Source organism: Lissotriton helveticus, chromosome 2_1 (genome assembly GCF_964261635.1).
Source record: "Lissotriton helveticus chromosome 2_1, aLisHel1.1, whole genome shotgun sequence".
Classification (NCBI taxonomy): Eukaryota; Metazoa; Chordata; class Amphibia; order Caudata; family Salamandridae; genus Lissotriton; species Lissotriton helveticus.
In genome coordinates, this window is record NC_136059.1 from 536,377,435 (window position 1) to 536,404,249 (window position 26,815).

The window sequence follows — 26,815 nt, forward strand, 5'->3', positions numbered from 1 at the left end:
TGGGACTGATGGCATCCTGTTGGTGAAGCATGCCATGTGGCTTATTCAGGCTCTGCAATAAGATCTGAAATCCCCAGCTGGATCGCGATTGGGTCAGTGGCTGACCCCTCTCCCTACCCCACTCAGAGATAATGGTGGTTACTGATGCATTTCTTCTAGTTTGCGGAGGCCATCTAGGAGAGGTGGAAATCAGAGGCATCTGGTCTCCTGCTGGGGCACAGCTCCATATTACCCTTCTGGAGCTGTGACCCATCTGCTCTGCATTGAAAGCTCTCCTACCATCCATCAAAGGGAGGCTGGTGCAGGTGCTCCCGGACAACATCACCACCACGTTGTATTGCAAAAAACGTGGCGGTGGGGTCATGGGCCTTGTGCCAGGATGCGCTATGCCTCTGGAAATGACTGGAACACCAAGTGATCTTCATGGTGGTATCCCACCTGATGGGATCACTAAAGGAGAGTGTAGACTAAATTAGCTACTGACTAGCAAACCACGAGTGGCAGTTACATCCAGAGATGGCACAAAGTCTCTCCCACAAATAGGGATAATGTTGGCAAGATCTTTTTGCCACCACGAGAATGTGCAGTCAAAACCTTAGCACGTTGGTGTTTGCACGGTGCGTTTCCCTCTCCCTCTACCCCTCCCCTGCACACCTTCCAACCAGAATCATCTTAGTAGCACCGGATTTGGTAAGGAGAGTGTGATATCCAGAACTCATGGCCATGAGCATCTGTTCTCCAATCAGGCTGTCAAGTTCAAGTTCAAAAGACCTTTATTCGAATTTCATAAAATCCATAAAAGTACCGATTACAATAACAATTCTTTAAAATAGAATACATACAAACAAATAGTAAGAGTTTTTGTGCAAAGGGACAACCCAAAATTTTGTACAATACAATAAGTTTCATTACATTACATTATATACAAAGTGGCATCTGTTATCAAAAATTACTGATGTCAAGGGTTTTCCATCGTCTTACGTGCGCGTATAGCCATTCTTAAGAAAGTGCTGGTGCGAAAAGTCAATTCTTCGGTGTCCAGAGTAAGCAACATTGTATATGAGTCTTTGAGGGTGAGTGGTCTATATTTTTTAAAATAAGGGGTTAAAAGCCATTTGATAAATCTTGTATAAAATTTGCAGAAAAACAAAAAGTGCAAATCATCTTGAGTACTCGTTCCATCACAGGGACAAGGAGTAAGATCAGCACTGTGTCGATACCCCAGAGGAAAAGACAACAAGAATTTAACAGTTCCCGCCCCCAGTTGAAACAACAAAGATCTCTCCCAACTGGACATAGGGAGGGAGAGATATGGCGGGAGGGTTTGCCCACATAGTCCATTTCCAATATATTTTGTAACACTTGATTTCTGGGATTCACTTTCCAAGCGACCATTTCTGTAAAGTGCATAGAGTGCGTTTTGAACTTCCACCTTGTCCTTTAGTTCAATTAACGTTGGATCAGTAAATAAGGTACCTTTGTCAATATCATTAAGTGATTTAGAAACTTCTGTGAGCCAGGGAATGTTCATGCCATGTTCGCAATTTAGGCAGTCCTTAATAATATTTTGTGTGAGGACAGCGGCTTCATTTCTCCAGATCCTAATCCAGAAAAGAGCCGGTCTGGCTCTAATAAAGTCACTTATAAATGGAATATTTAATTCTTTGTGACAGATAAAAGTAGATGTAGAGATCGGGGCACCCAACACTTTTCTGCAAAAGCGGTTTTCCTCTCTTTGGATACATGTACTGCTTCCCAACCCCCACACCTCTGCTCCATACGTGGCAACAGGTGAGCACTGCAATTTAAAAATCTTTAAAATAGCCTTGGTGGCACCAATTTTCTTTGGGCGCGGGAGGCTCAACACAGAATTGTTGGCTTTCGAGAACTTGCTCGTGGCGTGGGCCAAATGCCCACTCCAAGAGCTGTTCGCAGCGAAAACCAACCCTAAGTAGGGAAAGTTATGGACCGACTCTAGTTTGTCTGAGCCTATTCGAATTGTGTTTAGCTTCCTTTTACCCTGGCCACACGACATAATAAAAGATTTTTTTAAATTTACCTTTAAGTCCAGACCCTCCACGAATTTTACAAAACAATGAACCAGCAGACGAAGGGCATTTGGAGTCCTAGCCATAAGCACCGCATCGTCTGCGTATAAAAGCACGGGCAAAGGATTTCCTAAAATCATTGGGACATCTGGTGTAGCTTTTTTCAGGCAATTAGATAAGCCATTAATGTAAATGATGAACAACAGGGGTGCTAAAACGCACCCCTGTCTCACCCCCCTTCCTATCTTGATGGCTCCCGAGACCTCTCCACCCATCCCAATACGTACCCGTGCTTTCAGGTCAGTATGGAGATAGGCTAGAAATCTAACGAGAGTATCATCAAGGCCATTAGAGACAAGAATTGACCACTCAATCTGGCTGTCATTTCGGGAGGAGCTTCTGTCACAGCAGCAGGACAGAGTCCTGCACTCGAGCCAGCTAATCTTCTTCTCCAGGATTTGTTAATTAAGCAGCGATAGACTGCTTTTGACCTTCTCAAGGTTGTAGGTGTCATCTTGACAACCAAGCATCCCTTGACTAAATCTGATCCATAGATAGCGGGGAAATGCAATCTTACAGCGCATGCGATACATCGCATGCCATTACAACGCAGTCATTACAACAACCGCGTTGTTACATCGCACGACTTGCTGTTGGGGTCGCTGGATGTTGAAATAGTATAATTTACTATACCAACTCTAGTCTGTGCAACAGTAGGGAAGATGTTGGATTTTCAATCCAACACCTTGTGCCCCCTACAGCACGTCGTTGTGACGACTTGCAGCAAAAGAAAAAGGACAATGAAAACGTCTAACAATCAAAGTCACTGCAATAAACAGAAGTACACGAGTGTTGGTCATGATACATATTAAGAAAAACATGTTTCACTTACCAAAAAGTGGTTGTTTGAATCTCTCTAGTCGTCTGTAAATGCAAGCAAAATGAGAAAAGTATAAATAAGGGCCCAGAAGGCAGAAGAGCCACCACATACTCGGCTGTAATGTACCTTCAGATACTATGCAGATTGTTAGTTATTTTTCCAAACGCACTTACACTTGTCATCAGCTTAAACAATGCCTCTAGGTTAAGCTTTGTAATTGGACATATGAGCACTTATATGTTTAATTTGTATTTTCCCTATATATGTTTGTTTGACATCGCTTTTTAGTTATGGCTTTTATGATAAATATCAGGCATACTTCTAATTTACATGTACCATGTACAGTATTGCAATGATGTTAAACCTTTGCTCATATTTCTGTGTGTCTTACTCAATACTAATTTTGGTTACTTGATGGTTCTCTTAATGCCTTTGATTTCAACACAGGGTTTACCTACCCTCACTCTGTAATGTTTTTATATGCATGACATCCCTCTCAAACCTCACATCTCTACATATCCTTTGTTTCCTCTCACTACCCAACGCGATTTTGCACATTCCTGCTTTCCTTACGGCCCTCCACCCTCTCCCTACAATATACACCTTTTCTTCCCCTATCCACCTGTGTCCGGCTGTTTGTTGCTCTCACCTGTATTCTAAAATAAAAAGACAAAGACCAGATTGCAACTATCATTTTGCGTATATTTTGCATACTGAAGAATAATATTATAACAGACCGTGCCACTTCCTGTCTCCTGCACACTATTTGTACTTCTGGGATTACATCAACCCTGAGACCCAAGATAATTTCTGTAGGCACATACCTATCCACTCTGTGAACATTGACTCCTTATTAGGTGGCCCATGAGTGAAACCACCGCTTAGGGATGTGCCATAGCCATGATTGGGTCCTGACCATTTGTGTATGAACCCTGGTAGCATCCACTACCCCCTATCCCTAACCAAGTATGGAGATCATAATGCCTGAGGTTTTTACCAGAAGATAATACTTAGCAGTATGGATATGATCCTTAATATCAGACTCTGCAGACATCACAAAAAGCAGTGATACAGGTTTTTCTAGCTTTAGTCCGAGATCTGTGACTTATGGTCACACACTATCATAAAGGCTTTCAGGAATCAACATCTGAAGCTACAAATCAGCCTCCAAAAGCCTCACACAAAACCAACCAGCCCACGCATCACTTATTTGCATTCCTATTATACAACTGCCTTCATCTCCTTTGGTTCAGCGTTCCCCTTTGGCTACAGTCTAATCCATCAGCCACAGCGGACCCATCCTCGAATGACGGCAAAGATGATGGTCAGATGGAGCCAATCACTCCTCAATCTAGAATTAAGATACAATAGCATTCAGGGTAGAAGTCTGACAAGCAAAAGTCCATCACATAGGATTCATAGGCAGTAACTCCAATATTATGACTTTATTGAGTCGTGGAAAATTCTATAATCCCCCAGTACATGTATCACCAAAACAGCAGACACGTATTTCAACAAGAAATTTGACTTTTTTCAAGGCTACAAGTACATGAAATCACAGTAAGAACAGGAATAACATACAAATCTTTCTTCTAAAATATAGTGAAACGTGATGAGAAGGCCAACTGCCCATAGGTGAGAAGAAAGATTGAGGGTAAAGAAGTGAATTTCGTGCCATGCCACACCCAAGAAGTAGAAGAGAAGAGGGTATGGTGCTCCATGTGGATAACCATTCAAGAATGTGGGTCAGAGAAGACCAAGTATAAATGAATAGCAAAAACCTTCACTGTCGAAACTGCAGAGTAAAAACCAAGGTTAATGATCACTGTGAGGGTCAAAGAGTTAGGTCTGAAGAATAAGTAAATGGTTAAGGGGTTGAAATAACCTAATGTAAGTACGATGAATACCAAGGACTCGAAGGGATTTGTTAAGTCCTCAAATCAAAGTGCTGGTCTGGTAAAAGAAACATGACAGAAGCCAGTATAATGTGTATGGGAAATCCAAACGGAAGAATAGCTTAGAAGCAATCTTTAAAGGACCAACCTGAGATGGTCATGGAGATCTCAAGTAAGTAAGATGCTCCTGGCGGTGGGCATTCTGAATCCTGGGATAGGGATAGAGGTGTTGAGTATGTACTCAAACGGTGGCCAAACTAAATAAGTTATAAACACAGTTAAGAGACAGACAAAATTAGAAAGCAAAGGTAAAGTGGTGCTCAGAAGAGTAAGAGGGGATTGTTAGATTTCAAGTTAGTGAGGCCCTTACCTGCTGAAGTTCAAAGTGTGGATTGAGCCTGTCTGTCTCCTAGGAGATTCTGAACAGGAGTAGCAGCTGCCCAGCCCCCACCCCCAGGGTCAACAGATCATTGGCTATTCAGTTACCATGCAATTCTGAGCCCTCTCACACCTGCCCAGGCCCCTTAAGGCCTTTCTGGGTGCACCCCAAATCATTCTCCTCCATCTTGTGAGTTGCAGCCTACCTGTGCCCCAGATTGCAGTGAGCAGAGTCCAGGAAGTGGTAAGGAGACAGACTAGTGCTGTCTCTTCCCAAGACAAAAGGTTGTTTAAAAAACGATTTTTACTTTCCGTGTTTACTGTCTATGCCTGTGGTTGTTGCAGTTAAAAATTGTACTTTTAGCCTGCCTGTAATTGCATTTTTTTTATCACCTGTGTTGTGTTTTAAATGTGTGGTTTTCCCTGCCCATGATTGCCTCCATTTGGTGTGTTGAATTGTGGGATTTGCAGTCCAACCTCTGTAGTTTGTCCCTCTCTTTCCTTGGTGACAATTCTGGTTTCCCTCCAAATTTCTCCTTTGCTCTGTGCTAAGACCTGTATGTTAAAACAGTGCACTCCCATCCACCATTTTATGTTCACAAGCCAGTGAAACCAGCCCCCCCCTGCCCCCCCCCCTGCAACAGGTATTTTTTCTACATCAGAGGGTGCTTCTGTGAGCTGTTTAAACTGTGTTTTACTAGGGCCTGAGCACTTCGTATTTTGGCCAACAAACAGTATTGTTAGATTTCAAGTTAGTGAGGCCCTTACCTGCTGAAGTCCAAAGTGTGGATTGAGCCTGTCTGTCTCCTAGGAGATTCTGAACAGGAGAAGCAGCTTCCAACTCCCTGGCCAGCAAACCTTGTCCTAGGTTGCTGGGACCTTATATGGTCTGCTAGTGGTTGGTACATGTCTACACTGATTTGTGGTTGTATCTGGTATTTCTATAGGATTAGGGTTAATGTCCTCATTGGTTGGGTATTTGAGGGTTCTGATTGGTTTCTGGGTCTGTGATTCAATCTTTGTAGGGTTGGGACTAGGACTAGGGTTAGGATTTCTATTGGAAGTAGGGACTAGGGCTTCCTATGTTATTGGTTGTTGGGAGCAGGGTTGGACTAGGTCTAGGGTTAGACCTTTACTTGGAAGTAGCGATTAGGGTTTCTGGTGTGATTGGTTGCTGGACTAGCTGTTATGTTATGTTATGTTATTTTATTTTATAATGCTCACAGCTACCCAACAAGGGTTTCCCAGCGCAAGCCATAACAGACACTAGGAGACAAGCGGAATTAGCAAAGTAAGTTAAAAAAACAGGTTTTTAATTGTTTCTGAAAGACTGGAAACAGCTTCTCCCTCCTCATCGCATCAGCGAAGGAATTCCATAGGGTTGGCCCAAGAAGAGCAAAGGAGCGGCCTCCGATTCTCGACCGTTTAAACCTCGGTATTTCAAACAGTTCTCCTGATGACGAACGAAGCAGGCGTCGGGGGTGGTACGCATGAACCAGATCTTGTAAATATATGGGGGCAGAGCCGATCTTTATTCTGAACATATAGCATAAGGCTTTAAATGTTATACAATGTTCTACCTTAAGCCAATGCAGTTCTCTCAGGGCAATTCCCATGTTGGACATTCTGGGAAGGCCGCAGAGCAATCTAGCAGCACAGTTTTGCACCACCTGAAGCTTTCGTAGTACCTCTCTGTTAGACCCTAGAAAGAGAATGTTCCCGTAGTCCAGGCGAGATGTTATTAAAGCCTGGACGACTGTTCTTTGGGTGTTTACAGGGAGCATCCAGATAATTATTTTTAGACATTTTAAGATGGTAAAGCAGGTGGCTGCTGTCTGAACTGCCTGTTGTTTAATTGACAAGTTATTGTCAATGATGAAACCTAGATTGCGTGCCTGAGTGGAAGGTGTGGGTAAATGTCCCATTTCCGCTCGCCAATGTTGGGGGCCTCAGCGTTCATACTCTTTCCCAAAAATTAGTACTTCCATCTTTTCCCCATTAAGCTTGAGCAAATTCAATTGCATCCAAGCTGCAATCCTGTGCAAGCCTAGTTGCAAATTAGAAGGGTCCTGTTTCCCCCCCTGCTGATAATGAAAAGATGATTTGTGTATCATCAGCATAGGAAAACAATGCAAGCCCTGCCGCTTCCGCAATAATTGCTAGTGGTTGCACATAAATATTGAAAAACAATGGGCTCAAAATAGAGCCCTGTGGCACACCATACGGGGAGGGATAAGATTTAGACGAGGCCCTGGTAGAGTACACCTGGAATGTTCGTTCTGCTAGAAAGGAAGACACCCAGCCAAGCGCCGTCCCAGCAATACCCAGTGCCTGTAAAGATTCAAGTAATACGGTATAAGAAACCGTATCAAAAGCGGCACTTAAATCTGTGTGGGACTTAGAGTAGGGTTAGGCCTTCTATTGGAAGTAGGGACTAGGGCTACCTGTGCCATTGGTTGCATGGACTTGTTTTGGCACTACTGGAAGGGCTAGGGCATATATTGGACGTAGAGATCAGGGTTTTTGAACTGATTGGGTGCTTGGACTAGGGCTAAGATTGTCTGTAAGGTCCCGGTCTCCAATTGGTTCCAGATTTTAGGGCTAGTGTTGTGATTGGGTAGTGTTAGGGCTAGGGTTCCCATTGGCTGAAGGGGTCACCTGATTACTAGGGCTATAAAAAAGGCCAGGCTTAGGGCGTCTCAGCCGGGCAGAGAGGCTAAGGGCAGAGAGGACAAGGGCAGTTTCCTGTTTGAGCCTGTTCTAGACTTTTCGGGACTAGGGCCAGAAATGCTGCCCTTTTTCTCATTTAGCAATACCCAGCCCACACCATCCACAAACAGAGCAACACACTCACACCACATGTACACCACGCACAACACTATGCACAGATTAATGTACCAGCCTGCACTACAAACCCAACCAAACCACATCTACACACTCTACTATCCCAACTACCACACATATCCACCATCACCTACAAACAGTACACAACTCTATCCTATACCACTAACCAATACACTCATCACTAACACAGCGCCAATCAACACCATACATAACTACATCCCATTCAGACACACTCTCCCTGCTGTAAATACACCTAACACACCACCTTTTATCACTAACAAACGTATAATCATCCTTCCATCAGTTGTCCAACAAACACCCTCCTCTCCCTTCTACCATAATAACACTAACGCACAACACACACACTGCACACACCACACTGTGTAACTCTTGCAACAAACCAGTCTAAGATAAACATTCTCACCTCTACTTCATTCCCTTCTACACACAACATACTCTACTCATAAACACATAACAACCCCCTCTACGTTACAACCTCCTCTCACAAACAATACTACACAACCAAATCCATTGCATGAAACATATACATCAGCACCCTTTTTCACTACTCCTCAAAAGCAAAACATATCATACACACCAGCACAACAAGATCTTCAAAGCGCAACACCTCATAATACTTACCATCACAAAATACAAACATATACCCACCTTTCAAACCACACAAAGGAACAAACTCCAATGCCAAGCTTTCACTCTTCCACCACACCTAACACAGATACAGCAATACAGCACCTCTCTTCTAACCGCCTCTCATCCATTGGACAATTTAGAACATTACTACATGACCCACATGCTGACCCACCCTTGACTCATACACCTTCCGCCTTAAACACACACAAAAAATATAAGCAACATGCCACACCTCACAACTTTGCTTCCCCATGTCTACTTCACAACAATGTTACACCACAAAAGCAACACAGCACTCCAACTCACTCTCAAACACCATCTCCAACACATACACATGCAGACCCATCAAAATGCCTTCTTAGCATGCTGGATGAGGAACAAGATACAGAACAGCTACACGATTGCTATCCTAATACAGCTAATATCAGCACTAAGAACACAACTGCTACAAACCCACACAATACTGATCACTCTTCTACCAAACAAAGTCCCACTATCACCAAAGGCCACTCACTAAACTGTCTACTAATAAATGATTGATCCCTCTCTAAAAACAAGCATCACATCTACAACCTTCTCACCGTTACAAAACCAGACATACTATTCATAACCGAATCATGGTTGGGAGAAGATATGGCTCCAGTCCTGCATGAAGCCATTCCTCTAGGCTATCAAATAATCACCCAAAATCGTATAGCCAAAAAAGGAGGTGGTCTAGCTGTTGTATTCAGGCAAACAGTACATATCACTAAAAGTGACAACATCTCCATAAAGAATGGTGAGGCTCTTCTAACAAGATGCAATCCTACACCGTCTTCCTCCTGTAACTTCCTGCTCCTTTACAGACCTCCACCTAGCAAGGCAACATTCCCAGACGCACTTCTAGACACAGTTTCAAACCTGATAACAATACACTCCAACCTATGCGTTCTGGGTGACCTTAACATTTGGTTTGATAAACCCAATATGACTCATCCAAAAACTATAATCACCGGCCTAGACGCATTGAACCTGCATCAGATTGTCCACAATCCGACACACACCGCTGGACATATCCTAGATGTCATTTTTGCTAATACTGAACTAGTTACCTTTCAAACTATAACTCCAGTCACATGGGCAAACCACCACTTGCTTGCCTTCCAACATAAAACAACGCTAAGCGACTCACCTAAAACTACCTTACATCCATCCACCTATCGGCCGAGGAACAAACTCAATTTGGAACACTTGGAAACACAACTAACATCCAATACAAATCTGGAAAGCATAAATTCTGTTCAAAATCTATATGAGTGGCTACAGGAAGCTTTTGACATCCTGATACCACTCAAAACCACACAACAGAACAAAAGTAAAAAAGCGCCTTGGAGAAACATAGAAATAAGACATAAAACAACAAATTAGAAAGCTGCACCGTACCTGGCTCAAAACAAATGCCAAACAAGACAAACTTCACCTACAGAAAATATACAAGTCTGCTATCAAAAAAAGCTAAGAAAAGGTACTATTCAGACAGAATTCAAAACGCTAAATGTGCAAATAAAGAATTCTATAAAATACTCAATGAATTTCGCAAACCAAATTGCCTAGAAGGAACTCATCTTGTTACTCAAGATTTCACAGACAAACTGGCAAATCATTACAAGGACAAAGCAGACACATTGGAATCGTACTTAAAACAGAAACAAAGCACCAACCCTTGTACAAAACAACAATCCAAGAATGCTCTAATCAAACCTCTCCGTTCCTTCCGACACATCTCACACGATGAATTTATGGACTTCGTCAAAGCAAGCAGGCCTGCCGGCAGCCCTTCTGACACCTGTCCGCCACAATCTTTCAAGACAATTCTTTTAACAACCTCTGCTGCCACTCCAGAAAGGAGAATCATCAACGATTCCTTAACTACTGGAATATTTCCAGAAGAACTCAAAAAGTTATACGCCCTTTACTGAAGAAAACAAACTTGGACCCGCTGAACCCTGACAACTACAGACCCATTACAAATGGACCGTTCCTGGGCAAACTGATAGAAAGAGCAGCGTTCGCCCAGATGTTACAATTCATTGAAGAGAATTACATACTTTCAGACTTCCAAACAGGATTCCGTCCGGGACGAGGCACTGAATCTGCCCTCCTTGCCATCTGGGATGACCTAAAGAATACATTTGACCGCAACGGGGTTGCTGCGCTACTCCTCTTGGACCTCTCAGCTGCCTTTGACAAGGTTGATCATGACACTCTGAAACAAAGACTGTATGAAGCCGGCATAGAGGGAACTGCTTTAGACTGGATAGCGTCCTACCTTCGAAACAGAACTAATGTCATCCATACCCCACCTTTCTCGTCCAAACCATACTCCACAAAAGCAGGGGTCCCTCAAGGTTCTATCATCTCGCCCATGCTTTTCAACATCTACATGAAGTCATTACCAGTACTGATCAATAAATTTCAACTCACGTGCTATAACTATGCAGATGACACGCAAATACTCCTTCAACTGGAATGCCCCAAAGACATTGGAAAATCACCAATTTTCAGCTATCTCAGAGCTGTGGATCAGTGGATGACCTGGAGCCATCTCAAATTGAATGCTTCAAAAACTGAAATACTCCCGTGTGGCGATTGAAAACATTACAACCCGCATGCCGCATGGCCTGATGAACTGGGATCACTGCCTAAAGTATCGAAGGAAGTAAGAAACCTCAGAATGACCATGGACTCCAAGCTGTCGATGAATGCCCAAGTGGATAAACTAGCAAGATCAAGCTTTGCTACTATAAAAATGCTGCAAAGAATTTTCCCTCATTTGGGATTTCCACACAAGGTCCAAGCTACCATCTCCCTTGTTCTGTCCAAACTCGATTACACCAATAGCCTCCACCACAGATCACCTTTAACGACCAGGAAAAGACTACAACGGATTCAGAACTCGGCTGCCAGACTACTCTTGCATATCAAACCGCGAGACCACATCTCCCCTGCCTTGAAAGCCCTGCATTGGTTACCGGTTGCCAGAAGATCCACATTCAAGCTGCTTTGTATCACCCACAAAGCAATACATGGAATGGGACCGCTCTTCATCAGGAATAAAATCACCAAACGCATTCAACAAAGGAACCTCCGCTCTAAAGGAGCATCTCGCCTCAAAATCCCACCATACAAGAAAAAAAACATGGGTGGCACATCCTTCTCTGTTCAAGCAGCCAAACTATGGAACTCTTTACCCCCCAACATAAGGTCCACCGACAACCACATTATCTTCATAAAACCACTCAAGATTTGGCTCTTCCCCACATAAGCACCATACGCAAACAGAAATTTACAGCATATACCTCTGTATACAAGCATTTTTTTTTCACTATAGATATCTTTGTGTAATACTTTGTATAAACATGTAAAATAATTATGTTGTTGAGAGAAAAAATAATAATAATAAATAAATAAAAATGATCTTTGGTCTACATGTACATACTTCCATTGTGCATCTATGTACCTTCCATGTGCTTGGATCTGTGTGTCTGTTACTTTTCTCCTGAAAAAGCATATCCAATGCACTACCCTATTTCTCATCCGGTGCCTCTATCAATATCTTTAATCTACATTTACTTACCTCCTTTATGTATCTATATACTTTCAATGTAATTATGGATCTATACATTTATCACTTTCTTCTAATTTAGCATTTCCAATGCACTACCCTATTTCTCAGCCTATACTGCGCTCAATATATCTTCTAGCCCAACCTTCTGACTCATCTCAAACTTCTTCTACTACTCCTTCCAATGCACTACCCTATCTCTGATCCTATACATCTATCAATATACCCACTACATCCACTCTCTCATTTATCTCAAATTCCATACCACTACTATGATTGCCAACATAACCCTTTCTAGACTCTCTACTACTCTACCCCTCCTTGCATCATCTGACACCTCTTTTACTATACCGATCCCCTAAAACAAACCTTTCTTATCTCTTTCCTCTGAGTCCTACCCTCCAAAACTCCTTTTTTACTCATCCAAAAGCCTCCTCTTATTGCTAAGACCTAGAGAAAAAAAAAACTTTCACTCTTTTATCCCTCCACTATTTTCTTCAATCGAAATTAACAGACTAACATGTTCACTTCTCAAATTCCATATTAAACTATACTAATATACTACCCAAATAACTGAATAACATATCCACTACTCAAATTAATTCATATTTTTTTATTTTTACTATACTAATTTTCAACAGTAATCCTTTATGGGTTCCGCACTGGCGTGCTACTCGCCAGAAATGCGATTCGACACCCATCAGGGGTAACAAGTGCTATATGAATGCAAATCTTTCTTCCCCTTTTATCCGTCCGCTATCCTTCTCACTCCAAGTAACTGACTAATATCCACCACTGAAATTACTTCATATTTCACCATATTATTTCACCACTAATCCTTTGTAGGCTTCCTGAACAGCGTGCGTCAACAAGCGCTATATAAATACAAACCTTTATCCTCCTCTATCCTTCTGCTATCGTTCCAAATCCAAATAACTGACTAACCTATCCACCACTTAAAATGTACTTTCATGTTTCACTATACTAATTCAACACTAATCCTCTGAGTCTCGGAGTGGCGTGCTACTCGCCGAAAAAGCGCTTCGACGCCTCGTCAGGGGTAGTAGGAGCTATATAAATGCAATTACAATACAATACAATCAATGTAGCATTTAGATGTGCTCCTTCCAAGAAGATGCGGTGTCCACTGGCCCGGTATGAGAAAAGAGTATCCCGCTTGGTCACCTAAGTAAAATTAGGTAATTGGCATCATCGGGCGCAGAATGAGCATGACAAAGAAAAAAAAGAAATCTCAGGTAACGTACCACTCGGTTATATATATAGGGGAAGCAAATTTGTTTCAGACTGGATTGCCCCAAAACTTAACCAGGTTATACAAATATGTGAGAAATCTTCTATCTGGGGAAAATTGTGTTTTCAATCAGATGTGGAAAAATGAACTAACTAATTTGACAACCATAAGAACAACAGATACCTTCGACTAACTAGCCACGTAGAGTCCAAAGGGTGATCTCCCTTTAAACTGTAAAGTGAGCTAAAGTATTATACGAACAGTATGAAAAAGTCAATAGTAAAAATGCTTATGTCCAAATAAAGGACCTATCAATAGGTTCAATAAAGAAAGTAGTAGCTTACAGTAAGCGTCGCTCCCAAGTAATGAGCATGATGTTAATATGAGAGTCTCGTATTTGGCTCCTATCTGGATATATAGTAAGGAATTGTTAAGTAACGCCAAGGAATTGTGAAAGGAACAATATTATATTGAATATATAAGTAATACATCTGATCCCTGTAATGTACTGAAATACTGAAACGTTCGATGTCAAAGACATCTGGTCAGAAACCCGAAAACTATATTGGTGAAATGAAAACACAAAATAAACTACTGGTATGTAAGACCCATGTGACAAATAACCATTAAAATATACTGGGAGAACAGGACCTTCTGATGCGACCAGCCAAAGCTGTGCCGGTCACAATGGTATAATTGCATAATAAACTGTGCAGGGACCTTCGTAAGCTGCCACCTATATCGAGGTCGAAAATGTGAATAATTACGACGTAAACGCACACATAACATGTAGAGGATTTGTAAAGCATATTGATATTATGTGCAAAATACCAGTAGAATGCGGTGGTTTGAGGCGATGCAGCATCCAAAGTAAGGACCAGGACGCCATGTGAGTCTTGTGTACTTGAGTAGTCTGTCAAAACGGATGACGGACTACTAAGAACGAGTAGGATAGTGGCTAAAAGCAGTGCAGCCATCTTGAAATGTAACATATAGAGTGACCTGGGAGAACAGGACCTAATGAGTCAATCAGAAAAGGTCCAACAGTAATAAATAGTAACCGTACATGTCACAACGGTGCGGAGACTTGGTAGGTTCCCACCTTTATCCTGGTATGAAATATGAGTAAATTTGCTGTGTGCGTACACGAATAGTGGAAAGAATTATTTTCTGTAGAACATATTAGTTGTAATTTTTAAGTCCAAGATACCTGTGGTATGCTGGATGGTTACGGCAGTATGGTGCCTGACGTAAGGAAGAGGATGCTGTGCCAAATTTTATGTTATTAAAGTAGTCCATTGAGATAGATAACTGTTGTAATCCCACTTGGTATAACCTGCCGCCCCTCTGCCCTTCCACCCCATGGTACAGCCCAGGCAAGAATGTGCCAACATTTCACAGCTGACTGGAACCCTGTGATGGTGTTAAGACGGAATAAAGAAGACTCTGATAAATGCTACTTGTACCTCGTCTTTGTAACACTGGCGACGGACAACCGTGTGGGGACGGTCCACCATCACCCCCAATACGTACTCCAGTGACAGCCAATGCTTCATTAATGATAAATGTAGAAGCAGTGAGAATGAACCTTACCGTACTGCGTGGAATCAAGTGGTGCTTGTCTCCAAAAGGCTGTGTTTGGGGCAGATTTTGTAGCAGCTGTGGAGCGCCAAGCAGTGTACATAACAGACTGTGTGGGACCTGGAAATCCTTTCACGAGCGCTGCGTGGGATCTGTTAGTTTGCTGACGGTGTGTTGCGACATCTCAGCTCTCCAGTGGTCACGACTGAAATAGTGGCGAACAACACAGTCCTGGGACATCCAGCGAGAAGGCAGAGCACCAAGATAAGACGTGGAGCCTGTGGTGCTGTCAAGTCCTTTACAGAGTGGTTACCGCTACGGTAAAGAGGAGCTCGTTGTGAGCGCATCGCCAAACCCATTGTCCCCAGGTGAGGCTCTTTCTGAGAGGAGGCTAAAGACGTGGGGCCTGTGGTGCTATCAAGTCCGGTACGAGTGGTGGCCATGAGGTAAGGAGAGGCTCGTCGTAAGCATATAGCCCACCCCACTGTCTTCCGGTGAGGCTCACCCAGAGTGGAGGCCCCAGTGGCACACGGCATAGATCCCACGCCTGGAGTGTTCGAACGCAAGGCGAGGAGCCGCAGTGGTGAGAGGCTCGTGGGGGGGAACACATTTTGCTTGCGTCGCACCTTTTGTGAGCACAAGTCCTGGGGGAGGTTAAAAAATAAGGGCCACAGGGAAAGCGGAGTTACCTCACGGCAGCAAGCGAGCCCTGCTGTCTTCCGGGTGGTGCATACCACGCCGCGGGCCCCCACATCTGTCTCCCCTTCCATCTCTGCTGCTCTGAGGGTTCTGGCCCCGTGTGTGTTGGACCCGCCACCCCTCTTGCATCCCTGCCACGCCGCTCTCCGCAGCTGCACCCCCTGCAACGCCTGCACAGCTTCCGCAGCCCATGTTCCCTGCCTGGTGGAGCACAGCCTCACCGTCGGCTGGCCTCTTTGGGCCAGACCCGCCGCAATTGTGCCCCACACTTACGGAGCGCTTCCTCATTGCCATTGGCTTGACTGCCCGGGTGGGGCTGCTGCTGTCTCTTGAGGGTGAGAACGCATGATCCGCCTTCGCTCTCTTCTCCTGGTGCCTTCTTAGATGTTGCCTGCTGTATCCTCCTCTTGCTCTGCTTGTCGTCCTTGTAGTTCTGTAGACTGTTGCCCTGCTATTCTGCGGCGCTCCTCGCCCTTTCCCCTCCTGGCTGGTGACATGGGTATGGCTGACCCCAAACAACCGAGACATACTTTTGACCCGCGCCGTCTGACGCGCCAGGACGGCGCAGTCGCCGACGGAGGAGATTCCCACCTCCCGTGGAAATGGCCGCCTCCCGGGAGGATAACCTCAAGACCATAATGTTGGAGGTCAAATCCGCAGTCTCTGGCATAGCTGCCCAGCTTGACCAGCTTTCTACATGTCTGGCTGTGGTCAAATTGCGGGTGAACTCGTACGAAAACCGCTTGCTGCATGTCGAGACTAGGGTCTCTGACGCGGAAGATGCCGCCACCCAGGATCGTCAAACTCCTGCAAATGGATAAAATCGTAGAGCTTATACGCTCCAAGAACGAGGACTTGTAGGCCCGTTCTCGAAGGAGTAACCTCCGAGTCACTGGGGTGCCTGAGTCCACGAACATTGCGCGAATGGAGGACTTTGTGGAACAATTGATGCACGAACTGTTTGGTGATGTGCTCTCCCCGGTCTTCATTGTGGAGCGCGCCCACCGTTCCCTTGGTTCTGGCCCTGCTCTTGGACTGGCTACTCGCCCCATCATCGCTAAAATCCTCAACTTTCTGTATCGTGACGCCATCCCCCGGGCGGCCAGGGACAGGGGCGAGATCCGTCATCAAGGTAACTCCCTGTCTTTTTGCCCGGATTACACCCTGGCGGTGCAGGCTGCCCGCCATGAGTTCCAGCCTGCAAAACGGATCCTCCAAAAGCACGATGTCTCCTATTCCCTCGCATACCCAGCCAAGCTACCTGTCAAGCAGGGCTCCAAAACTCTTGTCTTCCCTGATCCCAAGGATGCTCTCTCCTTCGCCAAGAAGCTTGACCGCACCCATCGCCTCACTCCAGCCATCTCTCAGGACTCAACCTACGGCGTCTTAAGTGACAATGATTGACTTCGTCCACTTCTCCAGCGTTAATTGTATTTTGTTTTTCACTCTGGCTCCCTGCATGTTGTTTCCATCGGGCTTAGCCCGTGCTCCCCGGCTCTTGGTGGTTTGCTGTTGGGCCAGGTACGGACGTTCCCTTGCAAGGCTCTGCTTGCTTAGGTATCTGGTCTTGATTTACAGCTTGGCCACCCTGTCTCTTTGGCAGGGAAGTATGCCGAGCACTGCCGAGCACCACAATTCCCCCGCAGGATGATTACCACTTTGGACATTGACTTTTCCCCTCCCAGTTGTTAGTTCCCAGGGTGGGGTTGGGTGGACTCTCGACCTATTTGAGGAGTTGGTGTGGGTGGTGGGTGGGGGGGAATATTTGGGGATTTGTCGCCTCTCTCTCATCCTGTTTGGGGGGTTGGCGTTGGTGTGGGTGGGTGGTGGGTTTTTGGGATTTGTTGCCTCCTTCTGAGGTGCATTGGTTTTTGTCCACATGTTTTCTTATTTTCCTGGGTTTGCATTGTTGCATCGAATTGTTCCTGCTCTGCTATGTCCTATACACCAGTACATGACCACTGGCCGCACTTTACACTAAGACAGTATGACTGTTATCCTTCATGGCTCCCTTCTGACCCAACCCCTGACGATTGCTGCGTTATATAGTCCGAATACTGATGACCCGGACTTCTTTGCTCAGGTATGGCATCACATCTCATTCCTCGGCCCTGCGGCGCTCCTCTGGGGAGGGGGCTTCAATGTCACATTGTCCGCTGCTTTGGATCGCTCTGGCCCCCCAGCTTCTCACCTGCGCGCCACTGCGCTCCTTAGCTCCATTCTCATAGAGAATTCACTGTTTGACGCTTAGCGCCATATGCGCCCTGCAGTCCACGAGGGCACGTGTGTCACTGGCACCCGTGTCTGTTGGTCTCGTTTAGATCTCTGGATAACTTCTCCGGACATCCTCTCCTGGCTCACTTCTGTCGACCATGAGGCGCATACCCTTTCCGACCATACGCCGGTTCAGCTTAGCCTTAGGCTACCGCATTCTCCTCAGCGTGCTTTTTCGTGTCGGCTTCCGTCTAACGCATTACGTGACTGTTTTCTGCGACGAGATCCAGACCGCTATTACTAACTGTTTCGAGCTTAACAAGGGTTCTGTGGACTCTCCCTCCATACTTTGGGAGGGGTTCAAAGTTATCATCCGTGGTGAGTGTATCTCCAAACAATCTGGGGTCCTACGCTCTATTTGTGGCGCTCTTAGTAAACTGGAAGCAGAAATCAAGTACCCTGGAATCCTCCCACGCTCTCAATCCTACTCCTGATACACGTGCTAGACTTTGGGAGAAACGTACCTAATTTGCCGAGGAGGCCAATAGAGAGCTCTCCTTCCTGGGCACAGAGGCCCAGGCGCGTCCCTTCGGTAAGGGGGACCCGCCCGGTAAGACTCTGGCCAACTTCCTTCGTCCGCTTCGTGCAGCATCCTTTATAACAGCACTTTAGGATGGTGGTCCCGCTTGGACAACCTCCACTGAAGAAATTAAGTTGAGATTTACTGATTTCTATGCACAACTGTGCACTTCGGGGTCTACTCCTCCACGCGAGGTCATTGACCAGTATTTTTAAACCCTCAAACTACTATGGCTCGAGAACCATCACCAGGAATATCTGGATGAGCCTTTCTCGAAAGAGGAGATACTCGCCGCCATAAATGGTATGCCTGGTGACAAGGCTCCTGGTCTGGATGACCTGCCTGCCTCATTCTACAAGACTTTCACCCCGCTTCTCTTGCCACATTTGGCTGTCATGTACAATGACTCCTTCGAGAGCGGTTACTTTCCACCTTCGCTTCGCGAGGCTATGTTATCTCTTCTGCTCCAACCGGATAAGCCCCCTGATCTCCGTGACTCCTGTCGCCCTCTGTCCCTCATAAATACGGATAATAACATTTTTGCCAAATTGCTTGCTTCACGTCTTCTCGCTCGCATGCCGCATATCACCCGCCCAGACCAGTCCGGCTTTATTCCCGGCCGTGCGACATCTCTTAATCGTCTGACTTTTTTCTGTGTCCTCCATCAGATTAATCCAGCGCTCCCTGCCATGGCTGCCCTGCTCGACGCCACCAAGGCAGGCGTTCAACACTCTCGAATGGCCTTTTCTATTCTCCCTCTTGCACGTCTCGGCTTCAGTTCAGTCTTTATTCGCAAGATCTCGCTCCTGTACACTCTTCCTACCGCCTGTCTCCGGATTAATGGCCTCATTACAAATACCATCCCTATTGGTCATGGTACCCGTCAGGGGTGACCGCTCTCGCCTATGCTCTTCGCCATCGCAATGGAGCCATTGGCAGGTAGACTCCGTCAACACCACACACAGAGGGGCATTGGGTTTGCGGCCCGCACCCTACTGGTCTCCATGTATGCGGACGACGTTACTCTTTATGTCGGCAACCCCCAGGAAAATCTCAGTCCTTTGGTGCACGAGGTCATCAGGTTTGGCGGCTATTCAGGTGTTCAGGTGAACTGGAACAAATCGGTCCTCTTCCCTCTCACTGACGCCACTAGGCCCTTTACTCCGGACTACCCCTTTGTGTGGGCGGATGGCCCCACTCGTTATTTGGGGGTCTGGCTGAGCAGAGATGTTGACAATCTTTGGCGAGCCAACTTCGGTCGCACGGTGGACTGGCTCGAGTCGAAGATTCCCATATGAAGCCGACTGCCCCTGTCGCTGGCCGGTCGAGCAGCTATCGTTGAATGTCCCTATTCCTCTCACTGCCCACTTTTTTCGCAGGGTCCGCTCCCTGGTCATCTCTCTCCTCTGGGCTGGCAAACAGCCGAGGATCACTTATGATACTCTTACACTTCCAGTGGCTTGTGACAGCCTTGGCGCCCCTAACATTCCGCTTTACGCATTTTGTACCCAGGCCAGCTTCTTGCATTTCAGGCTTCACCCCACCCACCCCTTTCCAACCGCACGTGGCGGTCGAAGCTGATCCCGCTGCCCCATGGCCGCTCACGACGGCCCTGTTTGCCCCAGCCAAACTCCCAAGCAATGAGATAGATACGGTTGAGACTTTACGCTGGGCTTGGGAGGGCATTCGCCGCCTTTCCGATGCCCCCATGCTCTCAGCCTCAACGATGCCGATCGTTCGGCATCCGGCTTTCCCCCCTCTACAGCCCTCTGGTATTGCTAAACGTGCCACGGGTTTAGGGTTAACCACAGTTGCGAATATCTGCACGGGTAATACCTTCAATCAGTTACGTGCAATCTGCAGGGAGCTGCATCGCATGATCCCTCAGCCTCCTCCCTCGATGAGCACGTTGGATTTTCGGTATTCCTCTCCTTCTCCTCCGAAGGGGTAGGCAAACTTTACGCCCTCACGTTGGCGGCCTCATCCATATGCACTGACCACGCCCGCGCGTCATGGAGTGCGGACCTAGGTATCGACATCCCCCAGGCTGGATTTACTGCTGCAAACAGACTAAACGTTTGTCCCCAAATTACCGCCTTCGCCTTATTCATTTTAAATACTTGCATAGGTTGTATAGCTGTTTAAGCTGGGTTTTATTCCGAGTGATGGATGCATGCGCTGTTCTGCACCTGCGGCGGACTTTTCACACCTTGCCTGGCTCTGCCCTAGGGTCTTTGCTTATTGGCGTGAAGTCTGCACAGCCATCTCAGAGATCACCTCCTCGCCAGTTCAGCCCATTCCCGCGCTTTAATCTAGTTATTGGATTTAGATTCAAGATACTCACTTAAATAACCAATTAACTGTAACATTCACAATTTTTTTTTAGATATTAAACCGTTTTGAGGCATTTTTTGATTTTGTTTCTTCCCCTCCAGCTAAAAGTCTGCATATCCGTTTTCGACTTGGCATTTTACCCGAGATCAATAACTAGTCAATGGCATAAGGCCCTCGGCCCTATCATTTGTCCATTATGTTTCCTTGCAGATGAAGATGAGGCACACATTATTTTACTGTCCGAGTTAACATAGCCAGCGCCGGAAATTGATTATTCTCATATGTTGAAATCTGAAATCGACAAACTATTTAGTGGCTTTAAGAATTTTAAAGAGTGACACCACCTCAGTAATAGTCACTGCTATGAGAAAATTTTGACAGGCAATCTGGCACAAACGTGGCAGACTACTGATTGTGCCTTCAAGTACATTTTTTAAACTACTGTTTTATTCTGACAATATTCATTTATTATATGAAAGATAATTTGTATGTGTTTTTATGTATTCGTTGCTTAATTTGCACATAGCTCTGCTTGACTTTTGCTCTTATTTTGCACGCAAGTAATGGCTAAAGAAAATGAATTCTGAATAGTATTGTTTTTAAATAAATTGTGTTGTGACATGTCTTAAAATGTTTTTTGGGTGTATTTTCGCAATGTTTTGCACATGTGCCCTTTGATGGTACCTGGCTACCGAATAAAGTATACTACTACTCCTACTACTACGTGTGTTATTTACCCTTTTTTGACCAAAATGCCAAATCCGTTTTTGAAAGTCTGTACAATCAGATATTAATGACAGTTTGGCCACATTATTAAAGAATCCAGATTCATGTTAAATGAAGCTCTATGTAGGATTACCTGTTTTATTGACAAATTCAGTAAGAATGCCATTAACATTTTCTTAATAAAATGCCCAAATGTAAATAATGGAAAATAAAGTTTACATTGTCTTTAAAGATAATATAACTAAGGTAAATGTAAAATCGTGATATTGAATGGCTTCAACTTTTCATAAAATGTCTAGTATGTGTGTGATACATAGTGTGATTTTTGTAAACAGCATTGAAAGAAACGGGAGAGGCAATGATGTCCGAAATTAAAACTATGAAGAAGAAACAGAAGGAAGATGTGGAAATTCTTGAAAGCAAGGAGCTTAAAAGGCTGCAGGGTGTCCTAGAGGAGGAAGTACAGCTCACTACTCTTGTTCAAAATGTTTTCCAGGTAATTTTTACTTTGTAATGCTAACCGAGAAATCTGACGTTTAGTGTTTGGATCCCTGTAGCGCCAACTAGACATTTTATCCCTCTCAAGTCGCCAAGTAATCACACTGAGTGGTCTCATAACACCTATTACGTAAGCACTTATGTGTAATAGTAACATTTTATTGAGCTTTTTCCCAGCAATGAAATAAATTGATTGTCACAGCAAAGTGTCCCCCATAACAAGGATATGCAAATGAGAATTTTAGTTCAAAAGCCCATGAAACCAGGGAATAAGTAAAATTTTATGAGAATCTTGACAGGGAGATGCCCGTACATGCATTTGAACACAATAAAATCATGTTTCACCCTTCAGGTTGGTGATGCTTTAACCACACTGCTGACAGACCACCTCAAACAGTCCAATTAACATTTGCTTCATATGCATTTTGCTTGTGAAAGTTCTACATGTGAATGCCAAGGTCCTGGATGCACACCCATTTCAGAGGGCAGCACTGGCCTATGTTTTGGTTCCACGATACCCACAGGCCACAGCTCTCAGACATGGATACTCATTGGTCATAGCTCTCTGACATGGTAACCCACTGGCCACAGCTCTCAGACATGGATACTCATTGGTCATAGCTCTCAGACATGGATACCCACTGGCCACAGCTCTCAGACATGGATACTCATTGGTCATAGCTCTCTGACATGGATACCCACTGGCCACAGCTCTCAGACATGAGCTTGTCTGTGTGACCGAACATCTTCCAGTATTACAGACTTCGAAATGCAGTAGTTGATTACACCGCACTGTGATACCAAATTCTTCTGCTCTAGGATGCATAGGTCAGTGATGTAGTTAAGGGGGCAGTGGACACTCACAGATCACACTGCCTCCAACTTCCTCTTGTGAAAGAAGCAGTTTGGCTGGCGTTTCCCAGTGTCCTTCTTAGTGCAGTACGAGAGCATGGCAGCAGCGTTCTTCTTGTTCTCCTTATCGCCTTCCTCGTTGCTGTCATCCCAGTGCACGGGCACTGCTCTGCTTTCCAATATTGTCTGAGCAGTACTCCAGCGAAAGCGCGCAAACTGGGAGTAGCCGAAGACGGGGCCCATTACCATGGCCAGCCAATCTTTGGTCTTGGGGTCGTTCGGTTATAGGGATCCGTATTCCAAGCCGACATCCCCTAGACCTTCCAAGAACTTCCATCCTTTCACAGCCGGGTCTCGGGCAACCTTGGCACAGGTACTGGCAGCACTGACCATGGGATAGAGAGACTCTGCCTTCGCCCCGGCAGTCTCCCCCAGCTCCGGGAATCTGCCCTTTAGTTTCTTCTCGTACTTCTCTGCTAGGCCCACCATGTGGACAAACGCCTCCTTCAAATTCACCCCAGAGGCCAGTGCGAACTGGATCAGCCCAAGAGCAGTATCCTGAGACATGACATTGGGATTGTACTTTGCCCTCTGCTACGCGCTTATAGAGATGGTGTTGGGGCAAAGACCCTGCAGGGTCCAGCCCACATAATCCTTGGCGTTGTCTAGCTTCTCAAAAAGACGCTCCCTCTCCGCTCGGCCAGTCTTGGCGTCTGCGACCTTCAGATCCCCCAGGTCCTGCCGTACCCCATAGGGCCCAGGGCCGGGCTCCGGCCCGCTTTTTCTATTCCCGCTTAGGACGGAGAAGGATGCACGCACATACATTTAGTGGTGCGTGCTGTATAAATAGTCATTAATAAATTGTTATAACTCATTACCCTAATGGCAGCCTAAAGTTTTCTTGAACTGTTGGCTGTCTAAGTCCCAAAAATATGAATTTTAAAAGCGGAAAGCCATCCCATGAGGGTATTGTCGAGATGGTGACTGGTGTGCAGATCTTCAATTGAAACTCATGTGCATGGCAAACATAAAAATCCTCCACTCTCAAGATTGTGCTGCTCTGTAGCTAAAACACAGGAGAACTGTCTGCTCTCCAGTGGCTGGTGATGAACTTAGAAAGGGGTGTAAACAGCTACCCCAGATTGCGGCAGAGAAGCAAGGCAAAGTTAATCGAGTTAGAGCTACGGAGGTTCTCTTATAATAAAACCTTTTACATTTTTAGAGCTCAATCGTGCCTGAATTGGCTAAAGGGCCACAGCTTCACAGGCAATTGTGGACTATCACAATACTTTAATGGTGTGCACACAAGACTGACTCATCTCAGGGATGCTGGGAATTTCCTCTCCCAAATGAAGCTTTGTAAAAAGAGATGGCAAACTGCACTTTCAGCATAATTTCCTTAAAAACTATCCGAAAGCCAAAAGATTAGAGGCAGTAAAAAATGCAATTTGACATGACCGATCATTTTTTAAACTGCATGTAGTATTTCGTTTGGCTTGTACTTACTAGTCATTTCAGTTTTTCCATCCTACCCCTTCTAAGTAGATTCTAGGTCGTATTTTGAGACTGAAAATGACTAGGAATATACTTGAAAGGACCTGGGTGTAAAAAGACTCCTGAATTCAACGTCAATTATTACTCCAGTACGAGCCTAAAATGTGTTTTGGAAATGCAAACCTCAGCCAACCAGTTTCTGAAAATATTCACAATTTGCATTCAATTGTAAACTTTTCATTTTGTATAACATTCCCTTGAAACAAAATGTGACAGAAAGAGCATAGATACCTTTCTGGCAGTAGTCTTGGAGGAAACATTAAGAATACCATGACCGCCAGGAAAGTAAACTGATGTCTCCTTGATCAAATCAAACCTGAACTATCACTCAAAGCACAGATGACCTGATCAAAGCTCATAAGACACATCATGCCAAGACCCAATTCCCCCAAAAAAGACTGACACGTGGAAAATTTCAATAAGAAAGAGGAAAAGGACTACTAGCAGCAAGGTAGAGGGACTGAATAACAGCAGCAATGAAAGTGCCATTGAAAAGTTTCAAGACCTAAATAGATGACAGGGCGTGCAAAAGACAGCCTAAGTATATGGTTGTCAGAGATGGTCTCTGATTTAATAGCTGCTAAGATAACATGAAAACTTTTTTTTTCTCGAAAGCCCAGCTTTTCGTTTTTCATAAAATATGTTTGGCAGGCAGCCTGCCCAAAATAATTTGGTAGTCCTCCTTTCACACTCGTCCTCAAATAGTTTGCCAGTGCATGTTTCCTGTGTGAGGCTGAAAAACTGAAGCTCGGTGCTTTTAACCTGTGCTACTATTTCTAAAGATAAGGAGCACAAATAAATAGATTTCCTGAAAAGGAAGACTTTTAGATCCGGCTTCTTAGAACTCGTGTTCTGTAATGCCAAACATTGCCATTTTTTGTGGAAGGTGGCCAATGTCCTTTGTGAGGCAATTCTAAAGATGGAAAAGTTCTGTTTGATACTTCCGTCTGTATTTTTCTCTCCTGATAAGTACCCCCCAGGCACCAGTCTAGAATAAACAAATGCTGGCATCGCTGTCCTGCACCAGTAGGGGGTGCTGGCTCCATATCTGCGCCAAGAACAACACCACAGTTTCCTCAATGGAGCTATAAAGCGCCCACTCCAGCACACTGACATCACTTCCTTTTTTCCATGCCCTTCAGCGTGAATCTAGAGCTTTCTGTTCTCATTTGCGAAGTGTTAATTAGAAAACTTTTTCTCTTTAAGTTACTCCACAGTGCAGTGCTTATGGATGTAATTTCCTGAAAGGCCAGGATTGAAAATGATACTCCAATCACACTATAGTATGACAAGTTGCCAAATAGTGTGTACTCTAAAGATAAATAAATGTCTGTAGTGGTAAGGATTGCGCACTTGCCCACCTAGGGTATGAGGGTCATGCTAGTCATGTCCGTGTTTGTTAAGGGAAGAAAACTAGTTCCTATTAGTTACCCTCACACACCCTAGTGGTGTCATGCTTCATCATCGGGTCACCCTGACCCCTAAAAGTCGAGGTGGGCTCAACCACAGTGTTGGGTAGCTCTTTAGATAGATGACGGAAGGGGGACTTAAAGATAAAACACCTGAAACTGAACCCTGGTATCCCTTTATTCTTGGGTCAGATCCGGTTATTAAAAAATTACTAAAAACGGGTCTTTTTTGGATTTTAATGGTCCTAAGACCCTAATGCCAGTGCCGACATGTTTCAGTCCACGAGGGCCATAAAGGTCTAGGACTTTCTTCAGGGCAGTCGAAAAATCCCCCTCTATGTGTGGGAAATTACAGGATGGAGGTCCCTATCCTATTCGTATATCGAGGGAAGAGTAGCTTCTTCTCGTGAATATTAAAATGTCTTTGTATTGCCAGGCTCTATCTGTAGGGCAAAAAAAGTACAAAGGAACATGGTTATATATCCACATTGTGAATGTGATTTGGTGCGTAATCCATGGAGGAGCATGCTACATTCTGTGTGCATGCCATGAAGGTGGAGAACATGACCCCACTCAGTGCCAGTCATCCACTTTGTGATTGTGACAGGGTTTAAAAAAGTAACATATTCGTTGAATCATACTCTATGTTCTAGTGCCTAATTGGATTTATACAACAGTTAGAGGTAGTGAATAAACCGTGAATAAAAACCAGTGATCGCAGTCTCAATTGCAGAAAGACACATGTTTGATGATTAACATACAGGTAATACCGTGCTCTCAACAGGGCACTCATACATACATACCACGTGCACTTTA

The 26,815-nt window shown here is 44.9% G+C and overlaps 1 protein-coding gene, 1 long non-coding RNA gene and 1 pseudogene across 3 annotated transcripts in view; 1 reads left to right on the forward strand and 2 right to left on the reverse strand.

The window, feature by feature from the left end:
- CENPH (centromere protein H) overlaps nucleotides 1–26,815 on the forward strand; it is a 213,946-nt gene that overhangs the window by 162,194 nt on the left and 24,937 nt on the right. The window contains exon 8 of the mRNA XM_078675195.1: nucleotides 22,022–22,182. Coding sequence (XP_078531321.1) covers nucleotides 22,022–22,182 — 161 coding nt within the window. The remainder of the gene's footprint in view (nucleotides 1–22,021; nucleotides 22,183–26,815) is intronic.
- LOC144818115 (uncharacterized) overlaps nucleotides 1–26,815 on the reverse strand; it is a 345,075-nt gene that overhangs the window by 125,291 nt on the left and 192,969 nt on the right. For both annotated transcript variants that reach the window (XR_013607045.1, XR_013607046.1), the window contains exon 2: nucleotides 2,941–2,972. This is a non-coding gene — a long non-coding RNA (uncharacterized LOC144818115). The remainder of the gene's footprint in view (nucleotides 1–2,940; nucleotides 2,973–26,815) is intronic.
- On the reverse strand, nucleotides 23,052–23,861 carry LOC144819102 (ribonuclease H2 subunit A pseudogene; annotated as a pseudogene).